The following is a 19,495-nucleotide window of genomic DNA, read 5'->3' on the forward strand; positions in this document are numbered from 1 at the left end:
TCGCTGTGTTTTTGAACGACTTATCGCGTGAGTTGGTTTGTGTTTATCCGCATAATTAGGATTTAGTGGAAACAGTGAAATCGTGAAATTGCGTTTGACCGACACTGAGAATTTCAGTAGAGTTTTGCGCGCGCGTCATGGAAATGCAGCTGATGATGATGAGGCTCAGACGATGAAAACATGACATGACTTGGATTTCATTAAAGCTCACGACACAAAACATCTTTAATTAAAACAACAATAAAACGTACAAATGCGTCATCCGAGCACCTTCATCATCCGAGTTTGGACCTTTTGTTACAACACAGGAGGCAATGAGAAGCTTCTGTCAGGAGGACAGAGGAAGCTCAGGAGGAGGAGGAGGAGAGAAGGGTTCCTCCAGAACCACCATGGGTTTCAGTATGCAGAGGAAACACAAAGCTTTGGCCGATCTTCATCCTTTCATCCCGCCTCCAGTGCTTCTCCTCATCTACACGAATGATTGGTAATCACGCTGCTGGATCCTCAAAAACGCCCGGAGTCCTGCAGGCGGGGTGGGTGGGGGGGGTCAGTCTGTGCTGCAGGATCTCTGTTACAAAAATAAACATCTCCTCTGGTATCAAAATAGACGACAATCTGAATCTCTCCAGGGAGGGTTTGCACCCGCGACCGTCCGGCGTGGAGTGGAGGCGGGAGCGATGGCGCGCTGCACGCATGTACATGTTGGCGGGCAGACGTCTTCTTCACAGCTTCTGTTCGTGGCGGGTGGGCCGTGGAAAGCTGGTTCCGGTTTAGAGGTGAGGCTCAGGTGAACGCTGGCACCTTAGATTGTCATGGGGAGGGGGGCGGGGGCGGTGAGAAAAGGCAGGGTCACACGGTAACAGCCGAGAGCGGGGGATGGGGGGCAGTGTAAATGAACACTTTTGGACCCGACAGCCCCGTAGGGTCCTCAGAGTTCACAACACTTCATGGTTCATTTGAGGCCTTTTCTCTGCCCGACGGTCCGGTGGGGGTGTGTGTGTGTTTGTGTGTTGGGAGGGTTTGGTTCTAAAAATGTCTAAGCCTTTTGACCAAATTATTATACTTAAAATGGGGGGAGGGGTTCTCACTAAGATGGCTCAAATTTTTTGGGAAAAGTCCAATAACATGTGACAAAAAGCCAAAAGAACTTCAGAAGTTCTCTGCAGGAAGACGCGATATCGATCGGATCGTTTGGGGTCCGGTCCACAGATGACGGACCACGTCCAAACGGTGAGGTCTCTAAAGGATGAACGACAGACGGTCTGGTTCTGAGGCGACTGATGGCCACAAGGCGTCTGCTGCGGCGCCATTCTGAAAGGACTGGAGTCTGGAAATCATCAAAGTTCTGGATCTGTTGAGGCTTCGTCGTTGCTTCACCGTTTAGTCGTGTTCTGACCCGTCTCCACTCTGCAGCGGCCCATCCTCCGCTCTTCAAGTCACCTTGGTTCCGAACAGCAACAGACGCACCGAAAAGAAAACGCAGTGAGAGAACGGCAGAGTTCTGGAGGACCGGCGGGAAAAGACACGATACTGTGGTCCAGTGGCGGACTCATGGGTTTGCCAAACGACCAGAAACACGTTCACGTTCCTGGCTGTTCTCTGGGCAACCAAAGCCCAAGAACAAAGACAGGAAGTGAGCGTGAAGTGGTTCTACTTTTAGACCTAGAACAAATGGGCAATCGAACGCACTAGAGAACCAACAGGGTCCACACCGTTTGGCTTTGGGGGCGGAGCCTCTCTGATAACCAAAGAGAAAAGTTCAACCGGATCAAACATGAGGGGCTGTGCTGAGTCACTGCAGAACCGTCACTGAGCTCAGCTTAAAGAAGAGGCGACACCAGAGCCAAAGTCCAAAGAGTTCTACAAACAAAACCGGACCATTGGGGTTCAGATCTGAAGGATCTTTAAGTCCATCTCCCAAAGACCACTTAGGTTTGGCGTTTTCCAAAGGTAAAACCCCAGTGAGCCCTGGCGGTGGTTCTGGGATTACCTTTGAGTCCAATCCGGTCCCCGTCAGAACCAGGTGATGGGTGTAACTGGGTCAAGTACAGTCAGGTTTGGTTCAGAAGGTTTTCAGTCGGGTTGTCGGGCCCCTGAAATGCCTCCGAGAAAAAAAGGGACAGAAACCCTGATTTTAGTCTATTTTTGGCCCGGTTCTGGTTTGGTTCTGTTGTTCTTCTCTCAGGACTTTTCTCCCATCTGAGGTGGTTCCATGGACCCCTCCTCGTCGGACAAACCAGTCTCTACAGCGATTACGAAAGACGCCACGGAGGCGCTGCCCCCCATTCGCTGGATTTCACCTGGAGGAGGAAGAGAAGCTGTTACTCAACAGAACCAGAGGGCCCAAAGACACCAGAACCTGGGGGAAGCAGTGTGAGTGAGTCACCTGTGTGCGTGTCGGTCGTGGCGGTCACAGGACTGTCTCTCAGCACGTCAGAGTCTGGGTAATCCTGCGGGAGCCCCATCCGCCTCACGCCGGGGTCCAGCACCACCGACGACCCGCCTTCGCTTAGCGTCCCATCGCTGGACGCCCCTGACACCACCGCCTCCAGGGCCAAAACCCCGACCCCGCCCATGCCGACCCCACCCACGCCGCCCAGGGCGAGGTCGTAGTCCAGAGGCAAGTCGTCCAGACAGTCGGCGTTCAGCTGGAAGGAAGGAGGCGGCGCCACAACCGTCAACTCAGCACCTCCCATCAGCCCCGGCCCAACGAGGTGCCGACACTTACCGCGATGCCCAAAGCCTTCAGGATGTTCATCTTGCACATGGGACACGTGCGGTGGTCCAGCAGCCAGGGATCCACACAGCTCTTATGGAACAAATGTCTGCAGAAGAACCACAAGAGAACCCTGACCGAGATCCAAGAACCTCAAGTTTTTATAACAATGAAGTCAACAATTTCAAGAGAGTATTTGTTTGTTTTTAATCCCAAAAAGTTCCAGATTAACCTTTTATCCGATGAAATATAAGGATATCTAAGAACTTCCTTTTTGTGTTTAGTGCTGTGTTTTGTTTTACTGTTCTGTATTGGTAGAACAGTTCTAGTAGAATAGATCTAGTAGAATAAATCTAATTGTCTAAAAGAGTAGTTATAGCAGAATAGTTCTATTAGATTAGTTCTATTAGACTAGTTCTAATAAAATAGTTGTAGAATAGGTTTAGTATAATAAATCTAGTATAACAGTTCTGATTAAATAGTTCTTGTAGGATCGTTATAATCAAAGAGTTTTAGTAGAATCATATAATCGAAGTTCTAGTAGAATGGTTCTGATCCAATAGTTGTAAAAGAATGGTTCTTATCCAATATTTCTAGTATATTGGTTTTGAACCAATAGTTCTAGAACGGTTCTGATCCAATAGTTCTAGTAGAACGGTTCTGATCCAATAGTTCTAGTAGAATGATTCTGATCCAATAGTTCTAGTAGAATGGTTCTCTTAAAGGACGTTCAGGAAAGTAGGGGGAGAACGTCTGCTCTGGAAGAACTGGAGGAGCTTTTTTCTTCACCTCCACATTAAATCAGGACTACTGGAAGTTCTGCTGGATGTGGACCGGGTCTGGTGGAGTCTGTGGACCTGGAGTTCCGTCTGTTTGGACCATCAGATGCAGGCGGAGGTTTCTGGGTGTGGTGTGGCTCTGTGGGGCAGATACCTGCAGGGCAGGACGCGGACCACGTCGTTGGCCTTGTAGCCCTCGATGCAGACGGCGCAGTTGTCGAAGTCGGCCTCCGTCTCCTGGTCGCCCTTCCTGATGGTGCGAACCTGCAGCTTGCTGATGGCTTTCTTGGCCGCGTCGCCAAGACGACGCTGAAAACCACGGAACAGGATTTCATTCTTTTGAATTGGCCATTTACTGATCAGCAGAAACTCTATGCTAACGCTCTGAAAGAGACCATCGCGCAAAGTGTTTCTCTTTGTTCCTCAGGGGTTTTCATGTTTTTGGTACCTGGTTCCGGTCCCGCGCGTTGGCGTATCGGAACCTCTGGATGTAGTAGAAGACGAGCCAGGCGAGGGAGATGATCATCAGCACGATGAAGGAGATGGACACGAAGACCACCGACGTCCTGCTCACGTACTTCTGCAGGTTCCTGGTTCCGATGGTGATCGTCATGGTGACCGAGACGTTGCGCTCCAGCAAGGACACAACTTCGCGGCCCTTGGGCTCAGGGATCATGATGGCGACCACGTCCCCCGTACCTGAAGAAGAGAGACCCCGTCAAGCTACTCTATGTGGGCAGCACCCCCCCATCCCCTGGTCTGAATCCACCTGTAAACGGATAAAACCACCAAAAACCCCATCACTCATCGCCATAGCAACCAGCTGTTTACCCTCCCACCAAAAACCTGAGTCTAAAAATACAGCGTCTGCCGCCGTGCAGCGTAGATTATTATGTAAACAGAGGAGAGATCCTGGATTATTATAATCCCACAGGATTTACTGACAAACCAACAGATTCATTCTGACTCTGAGACGCATCTCTGATGTTCAACACACACACACGTATACACACACACAAATACATGTACACACACACACACATGTACACACACACACAAATACATGTATACACACAAACACAAATACATGCACACACACACGTGTATCTGCACACACACACCCACACAAAAATAAATTTATATGCACACACACACTATATATACAAACACATACACAGATATTTACACACCTGCACAAATACAAATGCACACACTTATGCAAACACAAATACACAAAAACATCCACTCACACAAACATAAATGTTTGTAAAATGACATATACGCACACAAAAATACACAGAAACATTTACATTTACACACACTAACTCGCATGCACATACATCAACAAAATTAAACAAACACATACACACAAATATACATAGACACTACAATGTACACATACACTTAGACATATAAACACACACATGCAAACACAAATCACCCATGTCTACACAGGTATGCACACACAAACATACACAATAAAACATGCATGCACTCACAAACATACACACATACCTGTGCGCGCACACACACGTAAAAAATGCATAAACATGTCCACACACGTGTGTGCACACACACTTTGACATCTGTTTGTGAGTTTTTCCCGTCATCAATAACTTTGACGTCGTCAACTTCCTGCAAAAACACGTCATCTGCATAGATCTGATCTTTTCATCTGTTACGCATCAGTCTGTCAAATCGAAGGCAGGAACTTGTTGTGGATGGCAGCGGAGTAGAACCCAGATCTGAGATCTGTCCCCCATAGACCTCCTCTCTCCTAGTTCCTCCTCCTGGAGTAAATCACGGCTCGAGCTCAGAGCGTTCAGCCGTTTGCACCCTAAATCAAACCAGCGTGTTGCTGAGGAGAGATTCTGCAGAGCAGAGCCGGTTTGGATTCAGATCTGAAGTCTTCATGTGACTCAGCATAAACGGGACCTCATGTTACCCCAAAGATGAGAAAACTACCCCAAAGGGGGATTTGAAACCTCAGCTGGAGCTTCAGAACGGAAGATCTGACTGAAGGTTTCAGAGCTTGAACTCCAGCATGAGGAGACGGTGAGAACGTTCTAATCTTTGTCCTGCTGCAGATGTTCCCCATCATCGTTTTCTTTTTGACCTGCAGTTCAAAGGTTAGAGAAATGTCTGTGTGTTTATTCTGAAACAAACAAACGCTCTGTTTACTCTGGACAAACGAACAATGGTTCAATTCCCTTCAGGCCAACAATGACCTCAAACCCACACAGGAGCATAAAGGACACGGCAGAGAGTCCACCGTAACATGACCACGGCCCGCTGAGCGTTGGTCTGGAGGACTTCTCCAAACCAGGAAGACCAGCAGCTTTTCCTCTTGTCACGTGTTGATTGGTCCCTCGTTTATCGCAGGAGTTCCCTTCTAAAAATAACCTGCGACAGCCAGGTGGAATGTGTGAAGAAGACGTCTTTGTGGCAGTAGAACTCCTCACTGCATGAATACTGCCCGTCTCACACAGACATGAAAATTTGTACTTTGCTCTTCCGTTTACACTCTCAAAGTTAAAAAATAAATCAAGGAATCAAACACAGCAGAGAGGAGGTTGGTGAACGGTCTACAGCCAATCAGGATGAAGAGAGCAATGTGCTGTGAAAAAATTCACTAAAAGATCCATGAAACAGTGAGACTGTAAAGGTGACAGTATGAGAGCGAGGGAGTACTACGGAGTACTGCACGACCCCCCGTAATTCATTTACTGGTAGATCTGCTCACACACTCAATCATAGCAGATTCACTTCCAGGAGATCAAGTAGATTCCAGGTGGATCAGAGAACGGGTGAGCTTCACACGACCAAAAAACCAGACGATCCAAGACTACAATTCTGGTTTATACGGACGACCAAGAACAAAGACGATCCCTGATATAGATACTTACAAAGGAACACGATACTGCAATACTCACACAAGTACGGCAATACTCACACAAGTACGGCAATACTCACACAAGTACGGCAATACTCACACAAGTACGGCAATACTCACACAAGTACGGCAATACTCACACAAGTACGGCAATACTCACACAAGTACGGCAATACTCACACAAGTACGGCAATACTCACACAAGTACGGCAATACTCACACAAGTACGGCAATACTCACACAAGTACGGCAATACTCACACAAGTACGGCAATACTCACACAAGTACGGCAATACTCACACAAGTACGGCAATACTCACACAAGTACGGCAATACTCACACAAGTACGGCAATACTCACACAAGTACGGCAATACTCACACAAGTACGGCAATACTCACACAAGTACGGCAATACTCACACAAGTACGGCAATACTCACACAAGTACGGCAATACTCACACAAGTACGGCAATACTCACACAAGTACGGCAATACTCACACAAGTACGGCAATACTCACACAAGTACGGCAATACTCACACAAGTACAGCAATACTCACACAAGTACGCCAATACTCACACAAGTACTGCAATACTCACAAGTACTGCAATACTCACAAGTACTGCAATACTCACACAAGTACGGCAATACTCACACAAGTACGGCAATACTCACACAAGTACGGCAATACTCACACAAGTACGGCAATACTCACACAAGTACTGCAATACTCACACAAGTACGGCAATACTCACACAAATACGGCAATACTCACACAAGTAAGGCAATACTCACACAAGTAAGGCAATACTCACACAAGTACAGCAATACTCACACAAGTACGCCAATACTAACACAAGTACTGCAATACTCACAAGTACTGCAATACTCACAAGTACTGCAATACTCACACAAGTACGGCAATACTCACACAAGTACGGCAATACTCACACAAGTACGGCAATACTCACACAAGTACGGCAATACTAACATAAGTACTGCAATACTAACATAAGTACTGCAATACTCACACAAGTACTGCAATACTCACACAAGTACGGCAATACTAACATAAGTACTGCAATACTAACATAAGTACTGCAATACTAACATAAGTACTGCAATACTCACACAAGTACTGCAATACTCACACAAGTACTGCAATACTCACACAAGTACGGCAATACTAACATAAGTACGGCAATACTAACATAAGTACGGCAATACTTACATAAGTACTGCAATACTAACATAAGTACTGCAATACTAACACAAGACCACAATACTCACACAAGTACGGCAATACTAACACAAGTACGGCAATACTAACATAAGTACGGCAATACTAACATAAGTACGGCAATACTTACATAAGTACTGCAATACTAACATAAGTACTGCAATACTAACACAAGACCACAATACTAATACTACAATACTAACAATGTCAGTACATTAAAGGAAAAATCCTTTAATATGTACATCGATACTTTAACAATAACAACACTGACATAGTACTAGAACCCTGTAACACTGTAACCGTAACACACTCTGCCTCATGTGTTTTTGGTGAAGATCATTCAAAACACAACTTTTGCTGTTGACATTAGAAGAAACCCAAACAGACCTTTTCTGGGTTTCAGACTAACATGAGATCCGTTTGTGAAGAAAGATGGAACCTTTGACTCTGGTCTGGATAATCAGACTGACCTGCTCTGAAATAGACGAGCATCAAAAAATTCAAAGTGAACTTTGAATTTGTTTGCATCTCAAATGCATTTCCACAGAATCTAAAACGTAAAGATGAAACCAACATGACGGTTTTAGTTCCCTATTCTAACATGAAGGTTAGTCGTGTTTTTCTCCACTGCAGAGCTGCGTTTACCCTGATTGGGAGATCAACCAAAACAGGACACGCCCCCACAAATCCTTTGAAGCCATGTTTCCACCCTACAACAGATTACAAGACCTTTCTGAAGACAAAATCTATTGATCTATTTTTAAAAAGGTCAAATGTCAAAGTGTGATTCCAAGAAAAAACAAAAGGCAACGTATTGATTTATTAAATCAGCTGGATGGAGTGAACCAACCAGACAAGAGGAACTATTGACGACCAAAGTTTGGATTTATTGGTTTGACACACTTCAACTCTGATTTAGCCAGAAATAAATCTATAAACTTCAAAGTTTAGTTTGTGATGAGATTAAAGTCCCACTCCAATCATGTTTTGATCTATTGACGCTTTTAGCCAAAATAAAGAACCCCCTGTCTTTTCTAGGACACAGTTTCTGCAGAGCGGCGGGAGTTCATCAGAAATTCACCTCAGCTGGACGGGCCGCAGACAAGATGGCGCCCGGACATCGTTGACAGGAAGTGGAAAGTTTTTAAGAATCGCAGGTAGTTTTATAAAAACTTTTTCATGTAAATAAAAGGTTGAGTGTGCAACATGGGCTTAAAACACGGCACAAAACTGTAATGGTTTGATTCCTTTGAAAAAAGACACTAACAAGAGTTCAGATTTGTAAAACTACCCCAACTTCTCAACGTGAACGGACTCGTTCTGTCACGAAGAAAAGCCGCTTTGAAATACTTTATATTAGTAAGGTGTTGCACATGTGTAAAATCCGCTTTTCTCTGCGAATCAGCGGATGGTCGCGTAACGGTAACAGCGGGTCAACGGGCAGCAGAGACCGCTTAGAGCTTAAAATAAACAAAACGTAACCATTAGGCCCGCCTGTTCAAGTGGTCCTTTTCCTTCAACAGGGTATATTTGGACCAAACTGGGGAGTGGAGAAGGGGTGGGGGTTGTGATCTTCTGGTTCGACCCAATGCTGTCTTTTTGTCATTGAGTTGTGAGCAAGCCCGCTCCCCTTCCCGTCATCCCCGTTTACACTCTTTCCCCCCCCCACACCCCCAAGCTAACATTAGCGGTTCAGCAAACCTGGTGAGCCACCATGGAGCCGTGCAGCCCTCCGGTTCTGATCCAGATTCCAGCTCAGACCAGGAAAACAAGGACGTTGATGGATCTATTGGTCTGCAGGCGGATGATCAGAATGGAGCGGAGCAGGAAGACTGTATCTTAGTAGCTACATCACTGATAAAAGCTCCTTCAAACGTCATCTTTGTGTCTGCTCCTGACACACAACGATCTGAATAAAGAAATACTAAGGAACGCAATATTTACATTCTTTTTAAAACATGTCCTCCATCATAATACACAGATTGAAGTGGGGCTGTGTGGTTCTGAAGTGACGTCTGTGGTTCTGAAAGTTGGTCTACAGTTCCAGAACAGAGGCGCGTGCCTCCATGGCAGCAGCGTGAACGTGGGGTGGGTCAGCCTACCTTGGTGGGGCATGGTGAGGGTGTCGTTGGCGTTGGCGGAGCCCACGTTGAAGATGACCACCGCGGAGGCGTTGTGCGCGGCCGCGTGCCGGATCTTGTCCTTGTAGGTGCAGTTGCCCCGGGCGATCAGCGCGATCCAGGGCACGGCCTGCGCGGGCACGGCGAAGCGCGTGTGGGGGTCGCAGGCCTGGCGGTCCAGCGGGGTCGCCGGCAGGACCACCACCCCCTTGGCCTCCCGCTTGACGGAGTGCTCCCCGTACCGGCCGCACTCCGTCTTGTCGGTGCGCAGCTCGGACGTGGCCGGGTCCACGTAGGTGATGTTGACGAAGGCGGTGTACCACTCCTCCCGCTCGGCCACCGTGAAGTCCAGGCACAGCAGGTGGACGAAGCAGAAGGAGAGCAGCCAGGTGGAGAGCGCCAGGCTGCGGCAGGCCGCCACCAGCGAGCCCGGGGCCATGGCGGTCCTCCCCCGGTGAGCGCGGGCCGTTCCTCGGTGGATCGGAGGAACGCGGCAGCGTCAGCGCCGTGGACGTCTACTCCACCATGCCGAGACTAAACGCGATCTTATCTTATGTTAACACGTGAATATTCCGGCACACACTCCCGTATCTGCCTCTATGTTTTCAGCCCCTCCCTTCCGCTGGTGTCGGGCTCCCGAACAGCATCATGCTAGCCGCCTCTGCCTCCATCTGCAGCGGTGGTCCAAACAAAAACACCCACAGCGGTGTCCGAAACGCGGGAAAGCGCGGGCATCAACTCATCCACGAGGACGGCGTGACCGAGCCCAAACGAAGAAGAGCACAGGCGGGACCTCAACGCGCCGCTCAGACGGACTTTGGTCGTTTATTTGCTCTTTAAACCCGAATTGCGCGCAGCAAGAAGCTAGCTAACCTGCATTGTTTTGACTCGGCCAACGTCCACCGTTAAAGAGAGTGAGACATTCCACTTCCGGTGTGGGCCCGTAAAAATAAGAGTTCTCCCACTTCTTTGGAGAGCTGCATTCTTCCACATCCGTTTAAAAACATTTCAACAAACATATTTTATGCGCATGTGTAAAAAATGTATTTCAATATTTAACTGTTTAAAAAAATAGTTTTAGAAAAGAAACTAGATAAATGTTTTACTGAGAAGTCTGCAATACTTCTCTTTCCGGTAACTTCAACTCAACTCCCTTCATTGATACTGACACCTAGTGGCCACATAAATAATCAATCAAACTTTCTCACCTTAAAAAATGCAATTGTTTTGCGTTCTATTTTGTTATCCAAGACCTAAATATTTGTAAGTACATATATAACAATTACCACCTTAAAAACATTTTAAGTGTATTTTTTTATCTTAAAACAACAAGAAACTGCATATTTTGTGGGGAAGGGTTGGTTAGTGTTACAAGGGCACAACAAGTGACTAATATATGGAAGCGATTCTGTAGCAGAAATAAAAAGCAAAGTCAAAACCAAAAATGCTTTTTCATTTTCAAAATGAAGCTTCATTTTTTGACTCAAAAATAAAATGAAAAAGCAATCCACCAAAATGCTTTTTCATTTTATACTTAAAACCGCTTATTCTGTGTCATAATTAAAATGAAAATGCAAAGAGGGGATTGCATTTGTGTGTGTGTGTGTGTGTGTGTGTGTGTGTGTGTGTGTGTGTATATATATATATATATATATATATATATATATATATATATATATATATATATATATATATATATATATATATATATATATACACACATACATACACACACACACACACACACCCACCCACCCACCCACCCACCCACACACACACACACATATTTATATATATAAAAGGTTTAAGAGAAGCATGATAAAGGCCCTTAAAGAACTTGCATAGCGACGAGTAAACGCAAGAGTTCTGTGCGGGGAAGCCTGAAAATGTGCGTTTGCATGGACTTTTCACTTGAAGTGGCCTGATTTGATGCAGTCGGTGTGAATGAAGCTTAAGAGTTGGAGGACTGTAAAGTTAGTTGCCACATCCCATAATTTGAGTTTTCAAATAAGTAAATAAACCAGTAAATTAGTTCACCAAAGAAGTGTTACCACCTGGTTACCGCTGGTCCAAAGATGGCACAAGGGAAATACAGGGATAACCACATAGATAGAGGCTGTGTCCGAATTACCGCCCTAACCCCTAACTACTAAAACCCTATATAGTGCGGCACTATATAGTTCTCTATATAGTTCTCTGAATTTTCAAAGCAATTCGGACACCCGTGCTCACTAGTTTTCTCTTTCGGGTGTTTTCAAATGGCGCTTGGCACGGAAACAAAGTGGCGCATTACCGCCACCACCTGGTCTGGAGGGGAACTACTTCTATTTAACGCGGAGAATGACACCCATTTGTCAAATTAAAAATATAATAAATATGAACATTTTATGAAGACTATTTATGAATCTGCTGTGTTCTGATCATGGAAAATGTGGCTGATTTATAAATAATAAAATTACAAACACATTGGTGGTGATTTTATGTATTTGTTGATAAATAAACCCCCATGTTATTACTCCATGGCAATATTTATTTTTGTGCCGCTGAACGATTTACGGGCTCTTGCGAGGAGGCATTTTTTTTCTGTAGTTTTCTCTTCCACCTTACTGAAAATAGCTTTATATATGAATCTGTCCGTGTTCCTGTTGGCAATAATTCAACCGTTTTTCATGGGATCAAACCAAAAACAAGCAGATATGCAGCATCACAGGACGGCAAGGACAAGCAGACGTCTCAGAAGATTTCCTCTAGATGCCCCTGGCCAGACATGAACAACTTGTGAGTTAAACTTAAAAGTTTTTTTATTAGTTCAATTTAAGCATTTGTCACTAATTGTGCTCAAGGTTACACAGTCTGCTGGGTAAGAGTTTAACATTCTTTTTCAACACTGGATTATGAGTTGTATAGTCTAACTACATGAAACACTTGTGAGATCAAAGTTTAGTATTTTTTATTCAGAGTCAAACCATATCACTTGTTTTAAACAAAAATACTTTAATTTTTAAATATTTATATAAAAATCCAAAAACCCAGCCAAAAAAAACCACAAGATTTTCCAGCATTTATAAAAACGTCATAAACTAAAATGTAAGACATCAGAATAAAATGAAACATTCAAAAAAATCAGATTTATTTTTCTATTTCACAAGTTCTTCCACGTCTCTACTGCTTTGCCAACATAAAGGTGTCTGTCGTGGCCTTTCACGCTGACGCTCAGTCCGACACAAAACCAGACCGGCAGACCCGTAGATCGGTTGACCCGCAGGACCATTGAGCATCTGGTGGAGCAGCTTCGGGTTCCTCACACTCTAGGGGGGGGGCACAGGAGACTGAGGCCCTGGTGTTTCTTTTCTGGCTGGCGTGTGGCACATCATACAGTGTGGTAGCCAGGGCCTTTGACATGCCACGGTCCACTTTAAGTGACGTTGTCCACAGGACGGCAGCCCGCATCCTCCAGCTGATGAGCAGGGTCACCCAGCATCCAGTGGGAATGAACTGCCATTAGTCACCTCTGGTTTTATAGCAGCTCGCTGAGTCTTCCACCTTCCAAAAGGTCGTGGGGAGCATTGATGGCTGCCACTGAAGAATAAAGCCCCTAAAAGAAAAAGCAGCTTGTTATTTTAACAGGAAGCTTTTTTATTCCATTCAACTTCAGGCTGTATGTGACTCTAAGCCAAATTTATAGATATTTTTGTTGGGAATCAAGGATCAGTCCACAGTTCACAGGTTCTACGTAAAAGCCCAATTTATGTAAATAAAACATTACCCACCTGAAGGATCCTTTTGGGTGATGGTGGGTATCCCTGCATTGCTCATCCCATCACGCTGCTGACACCCTACAGGGAACCCATGAGGAATGCGGTTCAGGCCCGTTACAACCAGCACCACGCCAAGGCATGCTCTGTGGTGGAGAGAGGATTTGGCAAATGAGGAGGAGAGCAATATTTCTGGGGGCACTGGAAGTAAAACCAACCTTTGCAATGAAAATCATTGCCTGCAGTTCAGTTCTGCACAATCTGTGCATCAGAGAAGGGGACTGCTGGGAGCAACAGATGTTGAGCCACACCAGGAACCAGTAGGACGGGTAAAGTGGCGTCCGTCTGCGAGGACAGATCTCCGCTTTCCTTTCAGCTCCAACTGTGACACACAGGACTCTAGAAGACCAGGATTAATGTTAACATATATAAAATAAATGTTAACATATAAAACGAAATTGTAAATATGTACATCTGATATTTATACGAAAATCCTTTTGAGATTGTTAAAAATGGCTCAGATTTAAATAATACATGTAAATAATTCATTTTTGTTCATGCATTTATTAAACAAATTACAAAAACAACGACGACGTTACATTTTGTGAACAATATTTTAAACTCAGGTAAGCTTAACAGACTCTCCTGTCACTCTTTGTCCCTTCTTGCTCTCTCCTCCTCTCCTCTTTCAACAACAACCTTTACCCCAACATGACGATTACAGTTTAATGATAAATAAATACAAATCTGATCAAGTGTCTCTCACTCCATCCGGCACGTGCTTGACTGAAAACAAACAGGCTTTCTTCATCCACAGATGGATCCTCGTCTGTCCCTACACATATAAACACATTTTAAAAATGTGTTAATAACTTATGACTACGTTTAGAACTCACTGCTTTTTGATGTACTATCAACAGCGTTTGTTTTTAGCCTTCGATGCTAATTCGCGCTAGCGTTAGCTTTAGCATTACCGAAATTGATGAGCTTCAAAACAATGTAGATAGTCGATTGAGTAATATAACATATTAAACACATCATCTTACGTATTTACAAATATATTTTACAACATATACAAGATACTTTTAAATATACTTACATTTTTAAGTCCTCTTTCTAGCGCAACCGTCCGCCATCTTTGAATAATTCAAACGCAGTGTATTGTGGGTCACACGCAATGCTTTCTGGTATGAACGCAGTGCATTCTGGGCAATATTCGCCGATTGAGTGAGCATCGATCCACACTGGTTTTTCGTAGAGAATTCTGGGAAATTTCTAGTGCACATGATTTTTGAACTGTAGATTCGGACAGCACTACAAAATGGCGACCGCACTATATAGTGCACTATATAGGGGTTAGGGCAGTAATTCGGACACAGCCAGAGTCATTGAATGGTGGAAGGAACATAGAAAACTACCAAACACACAGCCTTATATATAAAAAGAAACAGACACTTGCCTCGTGGTTTTTAGGAATCATGGGAAATCATGGCACCATTCATTCCTCATGGGAACAAAATACAAAAATATTCATATAAAATAAAAATAGTTTTTGGCACCAACTTTAAGGGTGAAATACTTTTGTAGGATAAAATACTCTGAATGCTCTGCGACACGTTTCAAACTCAAGGCCCGTGTGCCATGTCATTTTATGTGGTCCACGAGAGCATAAAAGTTTTTCATTTCTTAAAATAAAACTAAAAATTGGTGTTTATTTATTCATATCTAGGGGGAATTTGACTTGAAATATCGGATTGGGCAACATTAGGACTTAAACACTGTCCATATAACCTAACCTGACAGAATCAATGTAAAAGGATTTATGCTAGAATAACAAGCAAATATAGTTTACTATGCAACTGTAATTGTCACTTCAAAAAGTTATAATGAATAAATGAGTTATTTAACATTAAGAAGTAGTTATTTTTATTCTTCATTACATTTAGTTACATGTATAAGTTATATCTGGCCCTTTGAGGACAGACACTATACTGATGTGGCCCTCAGTGAAAATGAGTTTGACACCCCCGATATAAGCAATCAAACAATGAAATGATTTACAGTATTGTTAAAGAAAGTGAACTGTAGCCTTCAGAAGACTTTACAACAAATAAACTGAGACTCGTTTTCAGACATGCTGACAATTCCAGACTCTTATCTTGACTACTTCCTGCTCCGTCAAACCCTGACACATTGTTTTTACAGGGATCCATGTTCTATAAACACCATAGCTAAACGTTTGAAGGTGGGTGTGGCTCCAATGCAATTGCTTGGACCAAAGTTCATCATTCCAGATGCGATATCAAAGACTCTCCCCAGTTCGTTGTTTCAGAGCCGAAATGGCACAGCGAGGTCTTCTCCTGGACCAAGAGAACTTATCTTGTTCTATATGTCTGGATGTTCTGAAGGAACCAGTGACTGTTCCCTGTGGACACAGCTACTGCATGGACTGTATCAAGACCCACTGGGATGAAGACGATCAGAGGGGAAACCACAGCTGTCCTCAGTGCAGGAAGACCTTCTTTCTCAGGCCGGTTCTGGAGAAAAACATCATGTTAGCAGAGTTAGTGGAGGAGCTGAAGAAGACTGAACTCAGATCTGATCTCTGCTACGCTGGACCTGAAGACGTGTCCTGTGACGTCTGCTCTGGGAGGAAGATGAAAGCCGTCAAGTCCTGTCTGGACTGTCTGGCTTCTTACTGTGAGGAACATCTCCAACCTCACTCTGTTGCTCCAGCTTTACAGAAACACAAGCTGGTCGACCCGTCCAGGAATCTACAGCAGAACATCTGCTCTCTGCATGATGAGGTGATGAAGATCTACTGTCGTACTGATCAGCAGAACATCTGTTATCTCTGTCTGATGGACGAACACAAAGGTCATGAGACGGTTTCAGCAGCAACAGAAAGAATGGAGAAGCAGAAGAAGCTCCAAGAGACTCGACAACAAATCCAGCAGAAGATCCAGGACTGTGAACAAGCTGTGAAGAAGCTTCAGCAGGAGGTGGAGGACATCAACACTGCTGCTGACAAATCAGTGGAGGACAGTGAGGAGATCTTCTCTGAGATGATCCGTCTCCTCCAGAACAGAAGCTCTGAGGTGAAGCAGCAGATCAGATCCCAGCAGGACGATGAAGTGAATCGAGTCCTGGATCTTCAGGAGAAGCTGGAGCAGGAGATCAGAGATCTGAAGAGCAAAGACAGAGAGATGGAGCAGCTCTCTCACACAGAGGACCACAGCCAGTGCCTGCACAGATACCCCTCACTGTCTGCACTCAGTGAGTCCACACACTCATCCAGCTTCCACCTTAGTCCTCTGAGGTACTTTGAGGAGGTGACAGCAGCTGTGGCAGACACCAGAGACAAACTACAGGAGCTCCTGAGGGACAGCTGGACAAACATCACCCTGACTGTGGATGTGTTACCACCAAAACCAGAACCAAAGACCAGGGAGGACTTTTTGAAATATTCAAGAGACGTCACACTGGATCCAAACACAGCAAACGTGCATCTGTCATTATCTGAAGGGAACCGAAAAGCAGAAGTGATGAAACAAAAACTTTATTATTCCAGACATCCAGACAGATTTACTGTTTGTCCTCAAGTTCTGAGCAGAGAACGTCTGACTGGACGCTGTTACTGGGAGGTGGAGTGGGGAGGACAAGCACTTTATGTAACAGTCGCTTACAAAGACACACCCAGATCAGGTGACTGCTTATTTGGATGGAACGACAGATCCTGGGCACTGTACTACGGGATCAACGTTTACCAATTCTGCTGCAACAAAGTGCTTACTCCCCTCTCGGGTCCCAGTTCCACCAGGGTTGGGGTGTACCTGGACCACGGAGCAGGTGTTCTGGCCTTCTACAGCGTCTCTGAAACCATGACTCTTCTACACAGAGTCCAGACCACCTTCACTCAGCCGCTCCACGCCGGATTCAGGTTTTTCTCTGCTGGAGATTCTGCTGAATTGATCAAACTGAAATAGACTGAGGTTCTTAGTTTTATTGAGAACTCACTATTGCCGTCCATGTGTTGATGTCTTGTTGGTGCTTGAGTTTGTTTGTTGGGAACTATTTTAGAATGGGTGGTTGAGAACAAGTTAAATGGGAATGGTTTGAAAACCAAGTCTAATTGTTGTTGGGCTAAAAGCATTCTGTCAGAAAAGACAAAAAGTTAAATATTTTGTTACTTAATTTGGCAAAGACATTTGACCGTAGAATGTACAATTGTGCTGTTGTTTGGTTAAGTGCAGCCAAAAACAACCTTATCAAACTTCAGGTGGTACAGAAAGGGCAGCTAGACTGGTACTGGCTGGTCCTTTTAGACAATTATCAACTGGATGCATCAAAGTCTGTCATTGATGAAAGTCTATGACAGACGTGTGTTTAGTTTAGTTCTGTCTGTACACAAAATCTGGACAATGTCCAGACCTTTGAGCTTGCTTTAAAATGTAATGCCCACTTGTAGAAGACATGATTTTAACACAAGAAGAGGCTCAAATGTTAGTTTTACCCTTACTTTGTCTCAGAAATGGCAATAAATGGTTACAGCAATAAATGTATGCTGATGACTTTGTCATTTTTAGCCCATACAGTGCTGGGATGCAAAAACTTTTAAAAGTTTGCTCTGACTATGGCGGAGAGTTTGATATTAATTATAATCCTTCTAAAAGCAAAATAATGATTTTTAGGACCAAATACGACAGAAAGGTGAACCTCCCTATAGTTTTCTTTTTGTATGTTCTGTTTGACTGTCTTCTTTCATGGACAGCATCTGAGTCAGAAATAAAGTGTGAATTTAGCAGTTTAAAGCTAAACGTAAGAAGTCAATCATACCTTAAATTATATAACTGGTTTCTCTTTTGCCTCTTTTGTTTCTTTAACCTTTTGAATTTACATACCTGTAAAGAAAATGGCGATGTGTTGACACATTTACTCAAAATTCTTGTAGTAACGTATGTGTTGTTAGAAGTGGACTCTAGGGTCTTTACACTGGTAAAAACCCACAGGAATTCTCACATAAACTCTCTCTTGGTCAGTCATAAAACACTTTGATTCATCTAATCTAACTTTTACATTTATTGATATGTCAGAAGAAATTGTTCTGCTTTGATCCATGAAGTCTGTAAACAATAATTCTGTCAAACATCAATCAGATCCTGGTTTGCTCTTTAAATGTACAGAAAATGATAACAGGAATAAAACCAAGCAAGAATCTGTGAAAATTGAATCTGTGTGTGATGTTTCTGAGCCAGATTCAGTCAGTGGACTTTACTGATTCAGTGACTGAATAGAACAGAAGTGACGTAGTAAAATCCAATGTTAACTAGGCCTACTAAAAGTCAAAAGGAAAGTTGGAAACACAGTAAAACAAGGATCAACTAGAAGCTCTTCTGAATAAAAACATCTTGACCTGGGATTTAAGACACTCAACAGAGTCAATCTGACGCAGCAAGTATTCAAGCCAGTGCCAAAGACGAGGAGCGACTGCTAAAAAAGGACAGATCTCTAATTTTAAAGCAGAATGCTTAAGGGATGCTGGCTGTAAAACCTCACATTTCTGGAGGTTCAGTTATTACCACTAAAGTTCTGCTCTTCCAGGTTTGGGGGTCATATCTCCAAATGCTCCAGTACCTTGCCTTCACCCCCCACGTCTTTTCCAGCTCCTCTGTGAGTTCTTGATGTTTTCCTAGTACCTCACAGTGAAGTATAACCAAAGGGTCCCGTGGTATGGAGGAGGCAGACCTTCAGAAAGTTCAGGAATAACATTTATATATGGCTGATGTTATTTGCACATATTTAAGTGCGACCAAGATGCACATTGCTGCATTTCAGTCATACAACTCATGCAATAGAAAATATTTAATTTCACATTCTTCGTTTGGCATAAGGCTCCGTACAATTCTATGAGATAAGATTTCCATAAAACGTTAGGGTAATATAACTACCCCAAACGGAGCTCACAGGTGAAAGCCGGGGAGGAGGGTGGGG

At 44.1% G+C, this 19,495-nt stretch overlaps 2 protein-coding genes and 1 long non-coding RNA gene across 3 annotated transcripts; 1 reads left to right on the forward strand and 2 right to left on the reverse strand.

Annotated features, from left to right (window-relative positions):
* Positions 1-195: 195 nt before the first annotated feature.
* On the reverse strand, positions 196-10,692 carry rnf150b (ring finger protein 150b). Its single transcript, XM_023966100.2, has 6 exons — positions 9,732-10,692; positions 3,944-4,194; positions 3,650-3,804; positions 2,729-2,825; positions 2,387-2,648; positions 196-2,300 (listed from the first exon to the last, which is right to left on the reverse strand). Exons 1-6 carry the CDS (start codon positions 10,186-10,188, stop codon positions 2,182-2,184), a joined length of 1,341 nt encoding a protein of 446 aa, XP_023821868.1. The 5' UTR covers positions 10,189-10,692; the 3' UTR covers positions 196-2,181.
* A 1,840-nt stretch (positions 10,693-12,532) lies between these two features.
* On the reverse strand, positions 12,533-14,738 carry LOC110017029 (uncharacterized). The gene is made up of 4 exons (XR_002875282.2): positions 14,604-14,738; positions 13,723-13,903; positions 13,520-13,650; positions 12,533-13,344 (listed from the first exon to the last, which is right to left on the reverse strand). It is a non-coding gene; the product is annotated as an uncharacterized LOC110017029 (long non-coding RNA).
* A 916-nt stretch (positions 14,739-15,654) lies between these two features.
* LOC101166829 (tripartite motif-containing protein 16) lies at positions 15,655-18,734 on the forward strand. Its single transcript, XM_004079601.5, has one exon. It carries the CDS (start codon positions 15,799-15,801, stop codon positions 17,488-17,490), a length of 1,692 nt encoding a protein of 563 aa, XP_004079649.3. The 5' UTR covers positions 15,655-15,798; the 3' UTR covers positions 17,491-18,734.
* The last annotated feature ends 761 nt before the right edge of the window (positions 18,735-19,495 follow it).

This window comes from Oryzias latipes, chromosome 18, assembly GCF_053564925.1.
Source record: "Oryzias latipes strain Hd-rR chromosome 18, Olatipes_Hd-rR_3.1".
NCBI lineage: Eukaryota > Metazoa > Chordata > Actinopteri > Beloniformes > Adrianichthyidae > Oryzias > Oryzias latipes.

Bases quoted from the DNA above. Each gene is read 5' to 3' on its own strand.
- LOC101166829 (XM_004079601.5), top strand. From the start codon at position 15,799: ATGCGATATCAAAGACTCTCCCCAGTTCGTTGTTTCAGAGCCGAAATG.
- rnf150b (XM_023966100.2), bottom strand. From the start codon at position 10,188: ATGGCCCCGGGCTCGCTGGTGGCGGCCTGCCGCAGCCTGGCGCTCTCC. The intron at 3,805-3,943 runs GTACCAAAAACA...CGTGGTTTTCAG, and splicing joins ACGCGCGGGACCGGAACCAG to CGTCGTCTTGGCGACGCGGC. The intron at 2,649-2,728 runs GTAAGTGTCGGC...CCTTCCTTCCAG, and splicing joins TGAAGGCTTTGGGCATCGCG to CTGAACGCCGACTGTCTGGA.